Source organism: Somniosus microcephalus, chromosome 3 (assembly GCF_052327205.1).
Source record: "Somniosus microcephalus isolate GS21.2 chromosome 3, FLI_Smic_1.0, whole genome shotgun sequence".
NCBI classification, from domain to species: domain Eukaryota; kingdom Metazoa; phylum Chordata; class Chondrichthyes; order Squaliformes; family Somniosidae; genus Somniosus; species Somniosus microcephalus.
Window position 1 is genome coordinate 273,772,838 of NC_140989.1, and position 14,361 is coordinate 273,787,198.

General features: G+C 43.5%; 1 protein-coding gene across 2 annotated transcripts in view; it reads left to right on the forward strand.

Moving 5' to 3' along the window:
* Positions 1-13,854, forward strand: part of LOC147121960 (L-selectin-like) — a 35,086-nt gene extending 21,232 nt beyond the window's left edge. Inside the window, exons 4-10 of one of the 2 annotated variants that reach the window (XM_085982551.1) lie at positions 359-466; positions 2,416-2,601; positions 3,407-3,592; positions 3,703-3,888; positions 10,575-10,694; positions 11,715-11,742; positions 13,323-13,854. In XM_085982551.1, the coding sequence (XP_085838677.1) occupies positions 359-466; positions 2,416-2,601; positions 3,407-3,592; positions 3,703-3,888; positions 10,575-10,694; positions 11,715-11,742; positions 13,323-13,356 (848 nt within the window). In that variant the 3' untranslated portion in view covers positions 13,357-13,854. The remainder of the gene's footprint in view (positions 1-358; positions 467-2,415; positions 2,602-3,406; positions 3,593-3,702; positions 3,889-10,574; positions 10,695-11,714; positions 11,743-13,322) is intronic. The other variant, XM_085982552.1, reaches the window with a different exon arrangement.
* The last annotated feature ends 507 nt before the right edge of the window (positions 13,855-14,361 follow it).

A 14,361-nucleotide genomic window follows, 5' to 3' on the forward strand; every position in this document is an offset into this window, starting at 1 on the left:
ATGCACCAGTTAACGTGCTCATATAAAATAACTTTCCGTGCTATTCCAACAGCTAATAAAATAAAAGGGGTAATGACTGCATTATGATGGCACAACATCTTTTATGCATATGCACTAACAATTGCATGACCAGAAGAAAGTAAATACTTTTTGCAACTAATTATTACCGAAGAGATTATCTTTAAATCTAGCACATTGGCCTGTCTACATAAGAAATCTTAATTAATTAGATTTTACTGGGTTGCAAGCAAAATTAAATCCTCAAGGTTCTACCCATTACTGTGCACATCACATTGCTTGTAAGCATATTTTCCTGAACATATATGTGTTTCTGGGTTTGTGTTGCTTTCTTTAACAGCTTCATGCAAGCCTACTTCATGCAGTAATCGCGGAAAATGTGTGGAAACTATTGGAAATTATACATGTCGATGCAATGAAGGATTCTATGGACTGGAGTGTGAATTTGGTAAGAGTCATGTTCTCTGTTACTGTGAAACCAAAAGCAAAGGACTTATAGTGGAAAGGCTGCTGCAGGGGGCGCACTCTCAGTTTAAAATACCTTCAGCTATGTAATTTGAAATCAGTTGCGGTCATAAGAGTTTCTAATATTCCCTACTGAATCTGTGCCTGAAATGAGGAACTCATATCCAACAAATCTATGAGCGATTTGGACTCCTCCAGATACTTTTCCTCATGCCCCACAAACATCAGCTTCTGTAGGCAAGCCTGTGCTTGCTCTGAACTCAAGCAAGAAAGTAACATTGGATAGTGTGCCCTGATCAAAAAATAGACCCGTTTATTGTCTCAGAATTTTCACTATGTGCCCTCATCACTTCAGAAAATGATTAACATTAGTCATGCAAGACATTTTCATAACCGACTAACAAGGTTTATTCATGGAGCCATTTACAGAAAGAAGCAATTCAGCAAATTGCTGAAGTCGCTTCAAATAACACGGCATCTTTGAACCAGATTACAAACCTTTACGTTACACTTAAAAGTCCCTGCTCCAGAACTATAAAAATCTTGAAATTCACAATGATCTCAGAGTTAACACACTTAATGGATAATTTTAACCTATCCCGACCAGTGGGAAACGGATTGCATCTGAGTGGCGACTCAAATCACTGGAAGGCAAAGTTGGGTGGGAGGTAAAACAGGTGGTTGAGCCGATCCCGCCAGGTTAAATTTTCCCTTTAGTTTGGACCCTAGTCCATGATGCAAAATTAATCTGTGAAACTGGAGATTTCATGGAGCATGCTGCCTGACAGAGCAGAAAATCACAAAAAAACAGGCGCAACAGTTATACCCACACTGTGCTTTGAAATCCAAATTAAAACAAAGAAATATCAAAACAGTGACTTTCACAATTAAATACTCTGTCAATCAAAGTAGGGATCAACGGTATCAGGCGCATCTCCCAAAAACCGATTTCTAGTCATCCACTCCCTTTCAAGACAAAGCCAATATATAAGAACTTTGTTGCATTTATATCGAGCTTTTAATGTAGAATAACATCCCAAGGTGCCTCACAGTTTGTGAGGATAAAAACGGACACTGATCCATAGTGTGAAGGGTTTGAGGAATTCCAGAGAGTGGGACCAAGATAGCTGCTAATGATTGGGTGAACGGAGAGGGCAGAATCACAAGAGTCAAAGGAATAAAGGGTTCGGAGGAGGATTGTCAGGCTGGAGGAGGTTAGAGACAGGGAGGGGTGAAGTCATGGACTGATTTAAACACAAGAATGAGAATATTAAATTTGAGGTACTAGGGAACAATATAGGTCAGTAAGGACAGGGGTGATAGGTGAGTAGGATTTGGTGCTGGATAGGATACAGGCAGCAGAGATTTGGGTGAGCTGCAGTTTATGAAATGCAAAAAATAGGAGGCTGTCCAGAAGAGCATTGGAGTAACCAAGTGTGAAGGTGACAAAATCATATATGAGGATTTCAGTGGCAGATGGGCAGAGGTGAGCAATATTACGGAATTGGAAATAGGTTGTCTTTGTGATGGAGAGGACATGGGGTTGGAAGCTCAGCTTGAGGTTGAACAGGATGCTCAGCTTGTGAATAGTCTGTTTTAGTCTGAGACAGTGGTCAGAGCTCTGTTACCATCTCATAGCCTGGTAATCAATGTTAAGTGTTCCTGCCGTCTATGTAGACTTAGCAATTAATGCTTGTTAGGCAGTCTAGTTAGATAGAGAAAACTCATCTGCCCTTTGAAACAACACTAAAACACAAAAAAATATAAAATAACAGTCTTTATATAAGAAACAGGACAGATCTCTAATCTGTCACACTCAAGACCAACTACTGAATGGTATCAACACAAGAAAATATTTGATCTTAGACAACTAATTATTATAATATATAATTACGTAATAATTCATGTATCATTCCAATACCTCCTGTCCAGTTGAGCAGTGTGTCACTCTCGATGCTCCTGACCAAGCGACTATGGGCTGCACCCATCCTAATGGAAAGTTCAGCTTCAGCTCCACGTGTGACTTTCACTGTGCAGCAGGGTTTACACTGCAGGGATCACAGAGTCTCCGGTGCAATGTGACAGGAATATGGACAGCGGAGACACCCAGCTGTGAAGGTACAGGGTCAAACAAGACAAAAAGGGGGAAAAATTCAGTATCGCCCCATTTGGGGCGCCGTTATCGGCCGTGCGCAAAGTTTAGTGCCTGGCGCTAATTATCGCCTCCGACAGCAAACTTGGCTTTTATCTCCCCTGGAGGTGATTGGAGCGCTAAATCAGGCGCTTCACACCTGTCTTAAGGTGCAAAGGCCGAAGAGTGAGGCGCTACCTCAGAGTGCTGGCGAAGCAAGGAAGGGCAAATCAAAATAAACCTGCAAAGTGCTGCTCAGTACTCAAAACTCCTTCACACAGCATTGAATCTCTTCAGAAGTCTCTCTCTCTCTCAGAATGCGTGGTGCAAAAATGTCACCGACAAAAAAAGGCAGGAAGTGGTCGCCTTTAAATAGCGCTCCCCTAGTCCCTTTCTGACAGCATAACGCTCCCCACAACCTGTCGTTGCTAGTGGCAGGCGGTAAGGCAGGGGGCGCCACTCAAATATCCGGTACGGGGCGCTAACGGGGCGTTGCGCACTCGACTGACGTCCCAATCTGCCGGTGCAGGAGATCGTGGCGGTAATGTTTAGCGCTGCCGCATAATGTCTAGTTAATTTCGCGAGCGGCACAACATTGCCGCGCCCGGCCTCTAGTTGCTTTGTGCCCCAATTGGCGCCCTCTTAAGGCGCTAACAGGAGGCGCAATCAACTGAATTTTTCCCCCAAAGAGAAAATTCAGAATCAGATTTTAGAATGTTAGCTGAATTATGTAAATGAGTAACTTTTTGCGTGTTTGAGTTTACATCAAACTTCTTAACGTTCATGTTTCAGCTATAAAATGTGGAAGTCTGGAGATTCCTGGACAAGGATTCATGAACTGCTCGCATCCCTTCAGAGATTTCAGTTACAACTCAACATGTGACTTTAGCTGTGATAAAGGGTTTGAGCTTCGTGGATCAGACAGATTTCAGTGTGGAGCTTCTGGACGATGGATAGGGCAGAAAGCCAACTGTGAAGGTACAATCAGTTACAGTAATACTAGAAAAAATAAGAAAGTAGATGGAAGATTGTCTAAGCCTATTACAGTAGCTTGATTTAATGTGTGCTTAATTGAATGTATTCTTCAGTTGTACAGTGTGGAAGTCCGCAGATTCTCGGACAAGAATTCATGAATTGTACACATCCAATTGGAGAATTCAATTACAACTCAACGTGTAACTTTAGCTGTACTGAAGGGTTGGAGCTTCATGGGGCAGACATACTGGAGTGTGGAGCTTCTGGGAATTGGACAGCGCAGCCCCCCACCTGTGAAGGTACACACAATTACTGCAATACCTAGAATATAAGTGAGAACAAAAATCATCTATGATTGTAAGTTAGTCAGTAATTTAATATATGTCTATAACTATGCATTGATTTCCAAAATGTACATTTCAGTTGTAAAGTGTGAACTCCCAGATATTCCTGGACAAGGACTGATGAACTGCTCCCATCAGATTGGAGATTTCATTTACAACTCAACAAGTGACATTAGTTGTGCCAAAGGGTCTGAGCTACATAGATCAGTCAGACGCCACTGTGGAGCTTCTGAATAACGAATAGGAAGGATGTCCATCTGTAAAGGTATAGTGTTGCTCCCCTGACCCCAGGAATGCTGCCCAGCACCTTCCTGTGTCATCACTGCAAATGGCGACACTCCAGGGCCAATAAAGGCTGCTGGTGTATTCAAGGGTCCAAAAGGCCTGAATAAATCCTTCAGACAATCATTGCAAGATAAAATTATTGCTGTAGAAGTAGATCTTTTAGGTGAAGTTGATACTCGTCAAGGTGAAGGATCTCAGTGCTTGAGAGTGGAGCCCTTCTTCAACTTTTGACACCTAGGGGTAGATTTTTGTCTTCACCGCCTGGCCAATAATTTGGCTGAGAGGATCATTCACCCTTTATAGAATCCACCTGATTTTCATGCCATTGTGGTAAGTAGTAAAATGCTACAATGGTACAGTAGGGGGTGTTCTTCTGATGTTAGGTAAATTCTTGGTGTAGAGAAGAGGGAACACCTGAGCTTAGAGTACTCAATGTTGAAACTATTACTGTTAGATCCGTGGTTCAGTGGATAAATAATTACACGGATGCTGTACATAAACAAATAACAGGTCTTTACTGGAGGAGGGTAATCTCTAGACTGGGGTACAGAGGCATGCGCACAGCTTATATACCGGTGTGGTTACTGCCGGTACTACAGTATACAGGAGCTGTAAAAAGTAGTTCTGACTTAAAGCACATACACTACAATTCCTCCCTTTTTAGATTAATAATACCCCCTTAATATTCAAATAACAATTACATTTTTACATGTACATTCAATAACAAAAGTCCATTTATAGATTCAGTCTTTGGGGCGGCTTCCTGACCCTTTCAGGATAGCGCCTTTCCGGAGGTTCTTGGTGCAGAGGCGATTCTGACCCCCTTTCATCGGGTAGTTCATCGGGTTCCACTGCTACTGGGTCTGAAGTAGATGCTATCGGTATGTCGGGTTCATCCCCAGGTACTCGAGACATGGGGTTGACGCATTCCTGTGATGCTAAGATCTGATCGACGTGGCGTCTCACAATGTTCTCCCCGACAGCTACTGTGTACATTAATGGTCCCTGCCTTGTACATATCGTTCCGGGTTGCCACTTCTCTGTTCGATAGTCCCGGGCCAAGACTGGTTGCCCTACATTGAAGCTCCTTGTCAGCTTCTCGTTGATGTGCTGGAATTGTTTGTCCTCAACATTTCTTCGCACATTTTGTCTGAGCAAGTCCAGACGAGATCTCAACCTTCGGTTAAAGAACATCATGGCCGGGGTCTGGTTGGTAACTGCATGTGTCGCGTTTCGGTAGGCTAATAAGAAATTGTCCATCTTATGCTGTAGTGGAATTTCCTCATCGCACGTGGCCTTTATCGCCTTCTTAAAGGTTTGTATGAACCTCTCAGCCAATCCATTGGTGGCTGGATGATACGGGGCGGATGTGTAATGCCTTACCCCATTCCTTTTCATGAATTTTTGGAACTCGTCGGACACAAACTGTGGTCCATTATCAGAGCAGATCTGCTCTGGCAAACCGTTTCTGGTGAATGTGGTCCGTAGGACTGCAATCGTTTTCTCTGTAGTGGTTGAAGATATTTTTATCACCTCAGGCCACTTTGAATGAGCATCCACTGCTATTAAGAACATTGAGTCCATGAATGGACCAGCGAAATCAATGTGCACCCATTGCCATGGAGAGGAGGGCCACTCCCATGGGTGTAGAGGGGCATGTGGTGGTGCATTTTGGACCTTTTAGCATCCTAAGCAGCTCTTAGTTAGGTCTTCGATTTGTTGATCGATTCCCGGCCACCACACATAAGCCCTAGCTAGGCTTTTCATTTTCACTCCCCCCAGATGACCTCATTTAGCACTCTCTCCCTTAACTTGGGTGGAATCACCACTCTGGATCCACACATCACTGTCCCCTGGCATACTGACAGCTGTTCTCTTCTGGATAAGAATGCTGGCAACAGTGAGTCGCCATGTGTTGGCCATCCCCTCACCGTCAATTCATATACCCGTGACAGCGTCGGATCATTGTGGGTCTCCTTCTCTATATCCGCGTTTGTTACTGGCAATTGTTCAATTATCGACGAATAAAATATCTCGATAGGGTCCACTGCTGGTGCTTCCTCCACAGTAGGCAGTGGCAGGCGCGATAGCCCATCAGCATTCCCATGCTGTCTCGTGCCTTTATATTCTATTTCATATTGATTCGCCCCTAGAAACAGGGACCATCTTTGTAACCGCTGTGCAGTCATTACTGGCACGCCCTTCTTAGGATTAAAGATGGAGACAAGTGGTTGGTGGTCAGTCAGCAAGGTGAACTTCTGTCCATGCAGATAGTGGTTGAATTTTTTTACTCCCCATACTAGGCTGAGGGCCTCCCTGTCAATCTGGGCGTAGTTGCGCTCGGCTGAGGTTAGTGACCGAGACGCAAAGGCTACTGGCCTCTCCAACCCGTCTGGGAATTTGTGCGACAGCACCGCTCCAATGCCGTAGGGTGATGCATCACATGCCAAACGAATTGGTAGTGCTGGGTTGAAATGGGCCAACACCCCTTTTGATGTAATCAATTCTTTGCACTTCTGGAAAGCTCGTCTACGTTCATCATCCCACTTCAATGGTACCCCTGTTTGCAGTAGGGTGTTCAACGGGTGTAATACCGTAGACAAATTTGGTAAGAACTTGTGGTAATAGTTTACCAGCCCGAGGAACGACCTCAGTTGCGACACATTTTCCGGTGCTGGAGCCTTGACTACTGCCTCAATCTTGTCAGGGGACTTATGTAACCCCTCTTCATCGATGACGTGGCCGCAATACGAGATCTGTTTCTGGAAAAACTCGCACTTGTGGCGATTAGCTTGTAGCCCATATTCCTTTAATCTGGCGAGCACCTTCTCCAAGTTAGCGAGGTGATCACCGTCATTTTCGCCCGTGACCAAGATGTCGTCCAAATAACACTGGGTCCCTGGAATCCCTTGCAGGACCTGATCCATCGCTCTTTGCCAGATAGCCGGAGCCGAGGCTACTCCAAACACCAGCCGGTTGTATTGATAGAGACCTTTATGGGTGTTGATCGTAAGGTAATGTTTCAAAGCTTCTTCTACCTCCATTTGCAAGTACGCCTGGGCTAGATCAATTTTGGTGAAGCGTTTACCACCAGATAGCGAGGCGAAAATATCCTCACTACGTGGAAGCGGATATTGCACCGTGTGAAGGACTGGGTTCACTGTCACCTTAAAATCCCCACAGATGCGGACCTTCTTTGGTTCCCCAGGCGTATTACTCAACGACCTCTTCATTACAGGAACAATGGGTGTAGCCCACTTGCTCCAGTCCACTTTGGACAGTACTCCTGAACGTTCCAACCCTTCCAGCTCTGCTTCAACCGCTGGTCTGATCGCATAAGGCACTGGTCTGGCCTTCAGAAACTTTGGGCTTGCATTATCCTCTATTTTAATTGTTGCTGTTATTCCTTTTAGTGTTCCTAGTCCCTCCTGGAACACTTCTTTTGCATCAGTTAGCATTTTTGACAGTCGTCCAGGTGTGACGTCGTCATCCTTTTTGGCCTCCACCTTCAGTGCCTGTATGGAATGCCAATCTAAATGTATCTTCCGGATCCATTCACGTCCTAGCAGTGGTGGTCCTCCATTTGGCAATACATATATATCCATTTTAGGTATTTCCTGACCTTTATATGTCACTTTCACCCTTATTTTTCCTTTGGGGTAGACTTTTTGCCCCGTATACGTCTTCAAGACAATCTCTGTAGCTTTCAAGGGTCTGTGTGAAAATAGCCGCTTGTAGTCTCTTTGATTTATGACTGTTAGAGCTGACCCTGTGTCCAATTCCATTTCCACTTGGACTCCGTCTATCTTGAGTGTAACCCAGATAGTCTGGTGATCCTCCATTTCGGTTACATTATGTAGTTTCAGACAACCCAGCTCCTTGGTTCCGGAGTCTGTGTCACTTTTCTGTTCGTCTGAATCACTGTCCATCACCTGGTGTACCTTTTTGTACTTCTCCTGTGGAGATTTCTTACTGTTGGTTTTCTTCCCAGACCTGCAGACTCTTGCTATGTGTCCTGCTTTCCCACACTGTCTGCACACTTAGTCCTTGAACCAACAATCTTTCTGGTCATGTGTCGTTCTGCCGCAGCGATAGCACTTCCCTGTTCCATAGGTCATTTCATTGGTGCCATATTCTTGCGGTCTCCGTTGTATCTCTGCAGCGCCCCTTGCGGCTGCTTCGTGTGATACTGCCATACTGAAAGCTTTGTCCAGCATAAGGTCCTTTTCTGATAGAAGCCGTTTCTGGGTTCCTTCATTTTTTGTAGCCCACACACAAACTTGTCCCTTAACATGTCTGCTAGTCCCGCTCCAAACTGGCAGTATTTCGATAGCTTGCGCAGTTCCGTTAGGTACTCAGCATTGCTTTCGTCTTTGTGTTGGTTCCTTTTATGGAACTTAAATTGTTCTGCTATCAGCAGCGGTATGGGGTTTAAGTGGTCCTGTAGGATTTCTACTATGCTTTCAAAATTCTTGTTTACCGGCTTCTCTGGGGTTATTAGATTTCGCAGTAACCCATAAGTTTTTGCACCCATGGAATTTAACAGAACCAGTGCTTTATTAGCATCTGGCACTTCATTCGCCCTGCAGTACACCTCAATACGTTCCACATATGTCACCCAATCTTCGACTTCATTGTCGAACGTAGAGATACTGCCACTCTTCGGCATCCTTGGTTGTGCGTTAACTATGACCAATGGCGCCTCCCGCGCTTCCCCTTCTTCTCCGCTGGCACAAAATGGCGTCTCCCGCGCTTTCCTTCCTTCCCGCGCTCGCCCGTCTGCTCCGCTGCGGCTTCGCAAAATGGCGTCTCCCGCGCTCTACCTTCTTCTCCGCGGCTCAATGGTGCCTCCCACGCTCTCCCTGCTTCTCCGCAGCTCAATGGCATCTCCCGTGCTCTCCCTGCTTCTCCGCGGCTCAATGGCATCTCCCCTTGCTTCGCCCTGCGGACCCTGATCAGCCCGTGATCCCTGGCTGTGCTCTGCGCGTTCTTCTCTTGATATTTGTCGACGCCGCTCAGTCTAGAACCCGGCTGTTTCTTACCCTCTCTCTCTCCAGTTTGCAGTATTTTTCCTCGACGCCGCTCGGTGATCAACCCCCGGCTGCGCCCTGCTCTCTTCACCCTCTTTCTTACCCCGTCGATGCTGCTCGGCTCTCTCTCTCTGCCGTCTGTCGGCTCCAGCCGCCGCTGCTCGGGAAGGGTCTGCTCTCGACCTGTCGTCGGTCTCTTACTGCTCGTTGTGGCTGGGGAACCAAGCCCGGCTCTCCACAGCCTCCCCAGCGAAGCTGGATCTCTGCCTGACTGCTGGGCGGTTGCTCGCGGTCGATGCCCGTGTTCCTGGACTCGACTTTTTTTTTATGTTGCAGGTAGATTCGCATCAACACTCGTCGCCACTGTTAGATCCGTGGTTCAGTGGATAAATAATTACACGGATGCTGTACATAAACAAATAACAGGTCTTTACTGGAGGAGGGTAATCTCTAGACTGGGGTACAGAGGCATGCGCACAGCTTATATACCAGTGTGGTTACTGCCGGTACTACAGTATACAGGAGCTGTAAAAAGTAGTTCTGACTTAAAGCACATACACTACAATTACCCTGTAGGAAAATGATCATATCCAGAGCCCTTACCATGAATGAAGTAATGAGGCTCAATCAATGAGATGAACCAATGTGGCCTACATTGGACTGAGCTCATGATTCTACTGCAGTAAAAATCTGCCAGATTTCCATGATCAGTTCATGAGAGGAGATTGGGATTCAGCTAGTGATTCAGAAATTAGATACATCAAGATCTCAGCACATTATGAAGGCATTATTGAAATGGGAGCTTAACATATAACAATGAGCCTGTTTCACAAATGTGATATCTGGTTGCACCTTCATGGCTATTTTTACATTCTTTCAATATAAAGCATTGACTTACCAACTGATACAACCAAAGTTACAACAATATAAGGAAGCAACTTAGACAGATAATTCAATTCTATTTAGGATGAGTCACATTGGAATTTTGTGACCAGAACCATGGTATGACATCAAGTATTAAACTCATCAGTGGAATCGTGATGTCAATGGGTCCATCGGCTCTCAGAGATATACAGTCAATTTATAAGCCCAGTGCAAGCAGATAACATAATATCGATCCTAATGCTTTACCTTTCTCTGTCTCTAGGGGTCTAAGGTGAAATTAAATTCTGTGGTCAAATCCCAGTGTTAGCAACATTTTCTCTGAGAGTAAATTGTTGTTTCCTTGTTGTCCGTCGACATAGGATTAACAGTGCTGTTACTATGACACTGTGTTTTCCTACACTTTAATTAATCCTCTTGTTTTTAAACTTTGTTTTGGTGCAGTTTATACTTTTGACAGAATGTGGGAACCGCGTAAATCTATAGGAGCAACCACTGGAACATTACTCGCTTTGCTGCTTCTGTCATTCGTAGTTTGGGCTTTTATACGTCAGTGTAGAAAAGGTAAGATTTTATGAAAATAATTTTTATTAATTTATAAAATATGATTTTCTCTTGTTTAGTCATCTGTAAGCCTTGCACTGCTCTCTGTCGTTAAGAGTGGTTAGGTAAGCTTGCTACTAGGCCTCTGCAAATGCTGCTGTACAGCTAGGCCTTAGGAGATGAGGGATAGTGGTTCAAGGTTTGTCATCTGTTGTTTCTTTCCTCCCTGCGAGGAAGCATCTAGCCGTTCCTCTTGGAGGCTTAAGTGACATCAGGAAATAAAGAAGCCAACATACAAACTTGCATTCATATAGCGCTCTTCACATTGTCAGCATGTTCTAAAGTGCTTCACAATCAATGAATTACTTTTGAACTGCAGTCACTGTTGTTACATAGGCAAACACAGCAGCCAATTTTCACACCTTAAGATCCCACAAACAGCAACAAGATAAATGATTAGTTAATCTGTTTTGGTGGTGGTGATTGAGGGATGAAAACTGGCTAGGAGACGGAGAGAACAACCTACTCTCTTTGAATTTGCGCCATGGGATCTTTGGAATGATAAGATACGAGTTAGCATCCCTAATTTCCTTGAAGGTTACTTCCTGATCTGAGCTCCACCACGAGGAGCGGCTGCAAACAAAGATATGCTTGATTTTCCTTCCATTTCAATTAATGGGAGGAAAATGGAGTGGGTTCCTTTATAGGCATGCACTCTGACATGTCTAACTTTCTGATATTCGTTGGCTCAGTCAATCCAGCGTGCCTGGGCACAGAACTAGGATAACCTGCCTTCAAATGTGACCTCAGAGCAAGGAACTAAACATCAAACATCATTCTGTGCTACTCTTGTGCACATCCGATTGGCTTGCCCAAGAGCAGCAATTACAGAGGTTTGCGAGCAAGTGGCCTGGTTGCAGTTGTGACTGCAGAATGTGGTGTGACACAGTGGGGGATCAAGGTGGGGAGGAAAAAAAGAAATGATGTAAGTTATTTAAGAGCTATGATCAATACATTAACAATATTCATTTCCTTTTACAGTAAAACAAGAAAAAACTCCACTTACAAGGTAATCTTTGTACCCATTACAAGGGTAATTTTACGAATCTGTGCTACTGGCAGAGACCTTATCCACTAGCGTATCAGAAATTACGGCATGTACTGCCTATGATTTTCCAACCATTAATAGTAGGAAAAAATGTGGGCAGCGTGTGCTCAAAGGTCCCATATGTTCTTCTCGAATGCCTTGGTATTGTTCACGTCCACCCGAGAGGGCAGATGGGGTCTCGGTTTAACGTCTCAGCCAATAGATGGCACCTCTGACAGTGCAACACTCCCTCAGTAATACTGGAGTATCAGCCTAGATTTTATGCTCAAGTCTCTGGAGTGGGACAAACCCACAACCTGACCTAGAGACGAGAGTGCTACCATTGAGCCATGACTGTTAAGCTATCAACCAACCTACAAGTGGCTGGGAAGTTTCCCGTTTTAAGTTCAGAGTCTTTGCTTCAACAGCAGGAATTGGGGCTGGGGCATCTCATCCAGGATTCAAAGATCTTTACCTATTGATGTGGATGTTCCAATACGGTTGTCAGGATTTTTTTTTACTCTTTTCTTTCACCCTTATCTACTCCCTGTCTAATCACTGTAGAAAGTTACCTGCTCGCACCCAACTTTCGGTTCTTAGCGTTTGTCCAAGGTTTCCACTTTGTGCTATTTGCCTTTCATTCTTCCATAGCTCTCCCACTTTGGTCTTTCCTAGGAGATCAAAACTGTGGAACCTCTAACCTCCCTCAATTTCATCCTATAATTGACAGGTCCCAAGATGCATCTCACCTCATCACTACTTTGCCTACCTTGTTTCCTTTCCTCCTATTTTCAACCTTTCTCATGATCTGCACTATGGGACTTAACCCTCCATTTACATTTCCAAATTTAAAACAAGTAATTTTATCCAAATTTGCTTCGCACTTTTGGGGGAGTGTGCACCAATTGGTTGCACCATGTCAGAAAACATTCTGAAAAACATGGCTAATTTCAAATCAGCACCCTGAAGAAATTGCAGAATGAAACATACGAGCTGGGAACAAAAATTTTAAATGATAAAAACCTCAGAGTAAGAGATTTTGACATCTTTAAGTACACCTTCAGACTACACAGCTGGTTAGTTTAAATAAAACTTAATCTGAGTTTAGGATTCAGTGTATGTATTTTAAAACTATAATAGGAATTTCATACCTATAGTGAACTGAAGTCAGAAAAGTTACTCTCAATAATTGTACAGCAAGTTTGTTGAAGAAATCATTGAAGAATCAGCAAATGTCAAATAAATGTGTACACAAATGAACTGGAGAATTTCCTCATCCATTGCCCATGGAAAGTGAAATATTATTTCCATGGATAAAACAAAGACGGTTTAAATGATAAGGCTAACAAGTGACTTAACAAAAGCCTCCTGTGTATATAATGTAAAACAGATAGAAAGGAGTAATTTCAAGGCTGTGACCTAACTTGTGGGAGTCACAAGTTCACAAATATGATGCTGTGTGGAAACCCTTCAATTAGATTACAGCGACTCCTTGTTATTCATTATACGAATATGCTCAGCAGCAACAGTTAAAGCTTTAAATATTTTGTTTCACCTTACAGAAATGAAGAAAATATGGAAACAACTGCAGTTTAACTGTCTGATGTTTTGGATTGCAACCAGTGTTAAATTGCTCACATGGGTAAAATGAAAATTTAGTAGCTTCTAACAGTATTTCAGTGACTTCTAGGACTGGTGTGAAGTATGACTTGTGACATGGGGCAGGAACAGCTCTCTAAAGAGCAGAACTCAACTCTGCAGAGATGCTGAGAAACAACCCACAGAACCCCATCCATGATTAACTCGAATGAGACTGTAGAAATTGTCATGCTGTGCAATGGAGGTGTATGAGGTTGCTCGAGAATGTTCACTCCTGTTGCCAATGGTATCTTGTACAAATATTGAAAACTTAAAAAAATATATAATCTGAGGATGGAGGAAGCAGCTAAGCACTTCTCAATAATAGTATTGATCCAAAGATACCATCTCCTGTAAGATCCTAAAATTTAAGATTTGTTTTTATTGTAGATTTGGAAAGGAATGATTTATTTTTAAAAAGACCCTTAATATATGTATCAACTTTAGATTCACGAATCCTTGGCTCTGTGTCTTCTCGTCACAAAGAATGTTTCACTTTTTACGAGGCCAGCTCCATTTACTGTACTTGAGCTTGGCTCAAGTACAGTAAATGATACTTAATTGATTAGAGGTTAGAAATACACTTATGTTTTACCACACATTATCTGTGAAAACATTCAGAGAGTACCCAGTTACGCAGGGACAACTTGTTTAGTATGTTACTCCTTCAAAGCTAAATCCAAGTGCAGGCAGAGGTTGCTGACATCCAGTAATAATCATCACATTAGAATTCGGACAGAGACAGCAAATGTAAAGAACTGCGAAAAGCTACAATTACACTAGCTCTTCTGGGAACCAGATGAACAGCATGTCATTGTGAACAGTGTGTAATAAAGAGAAAGCAAGCCATAAAAATGATTAGAGATTGTGTTAAATTACATGTTATAGTGAAGGACCTGTTATGGAGAGAGCCATAAATTATAGAATCATAGAATAGTACAGCACAGGAGGCCACTCAACCAT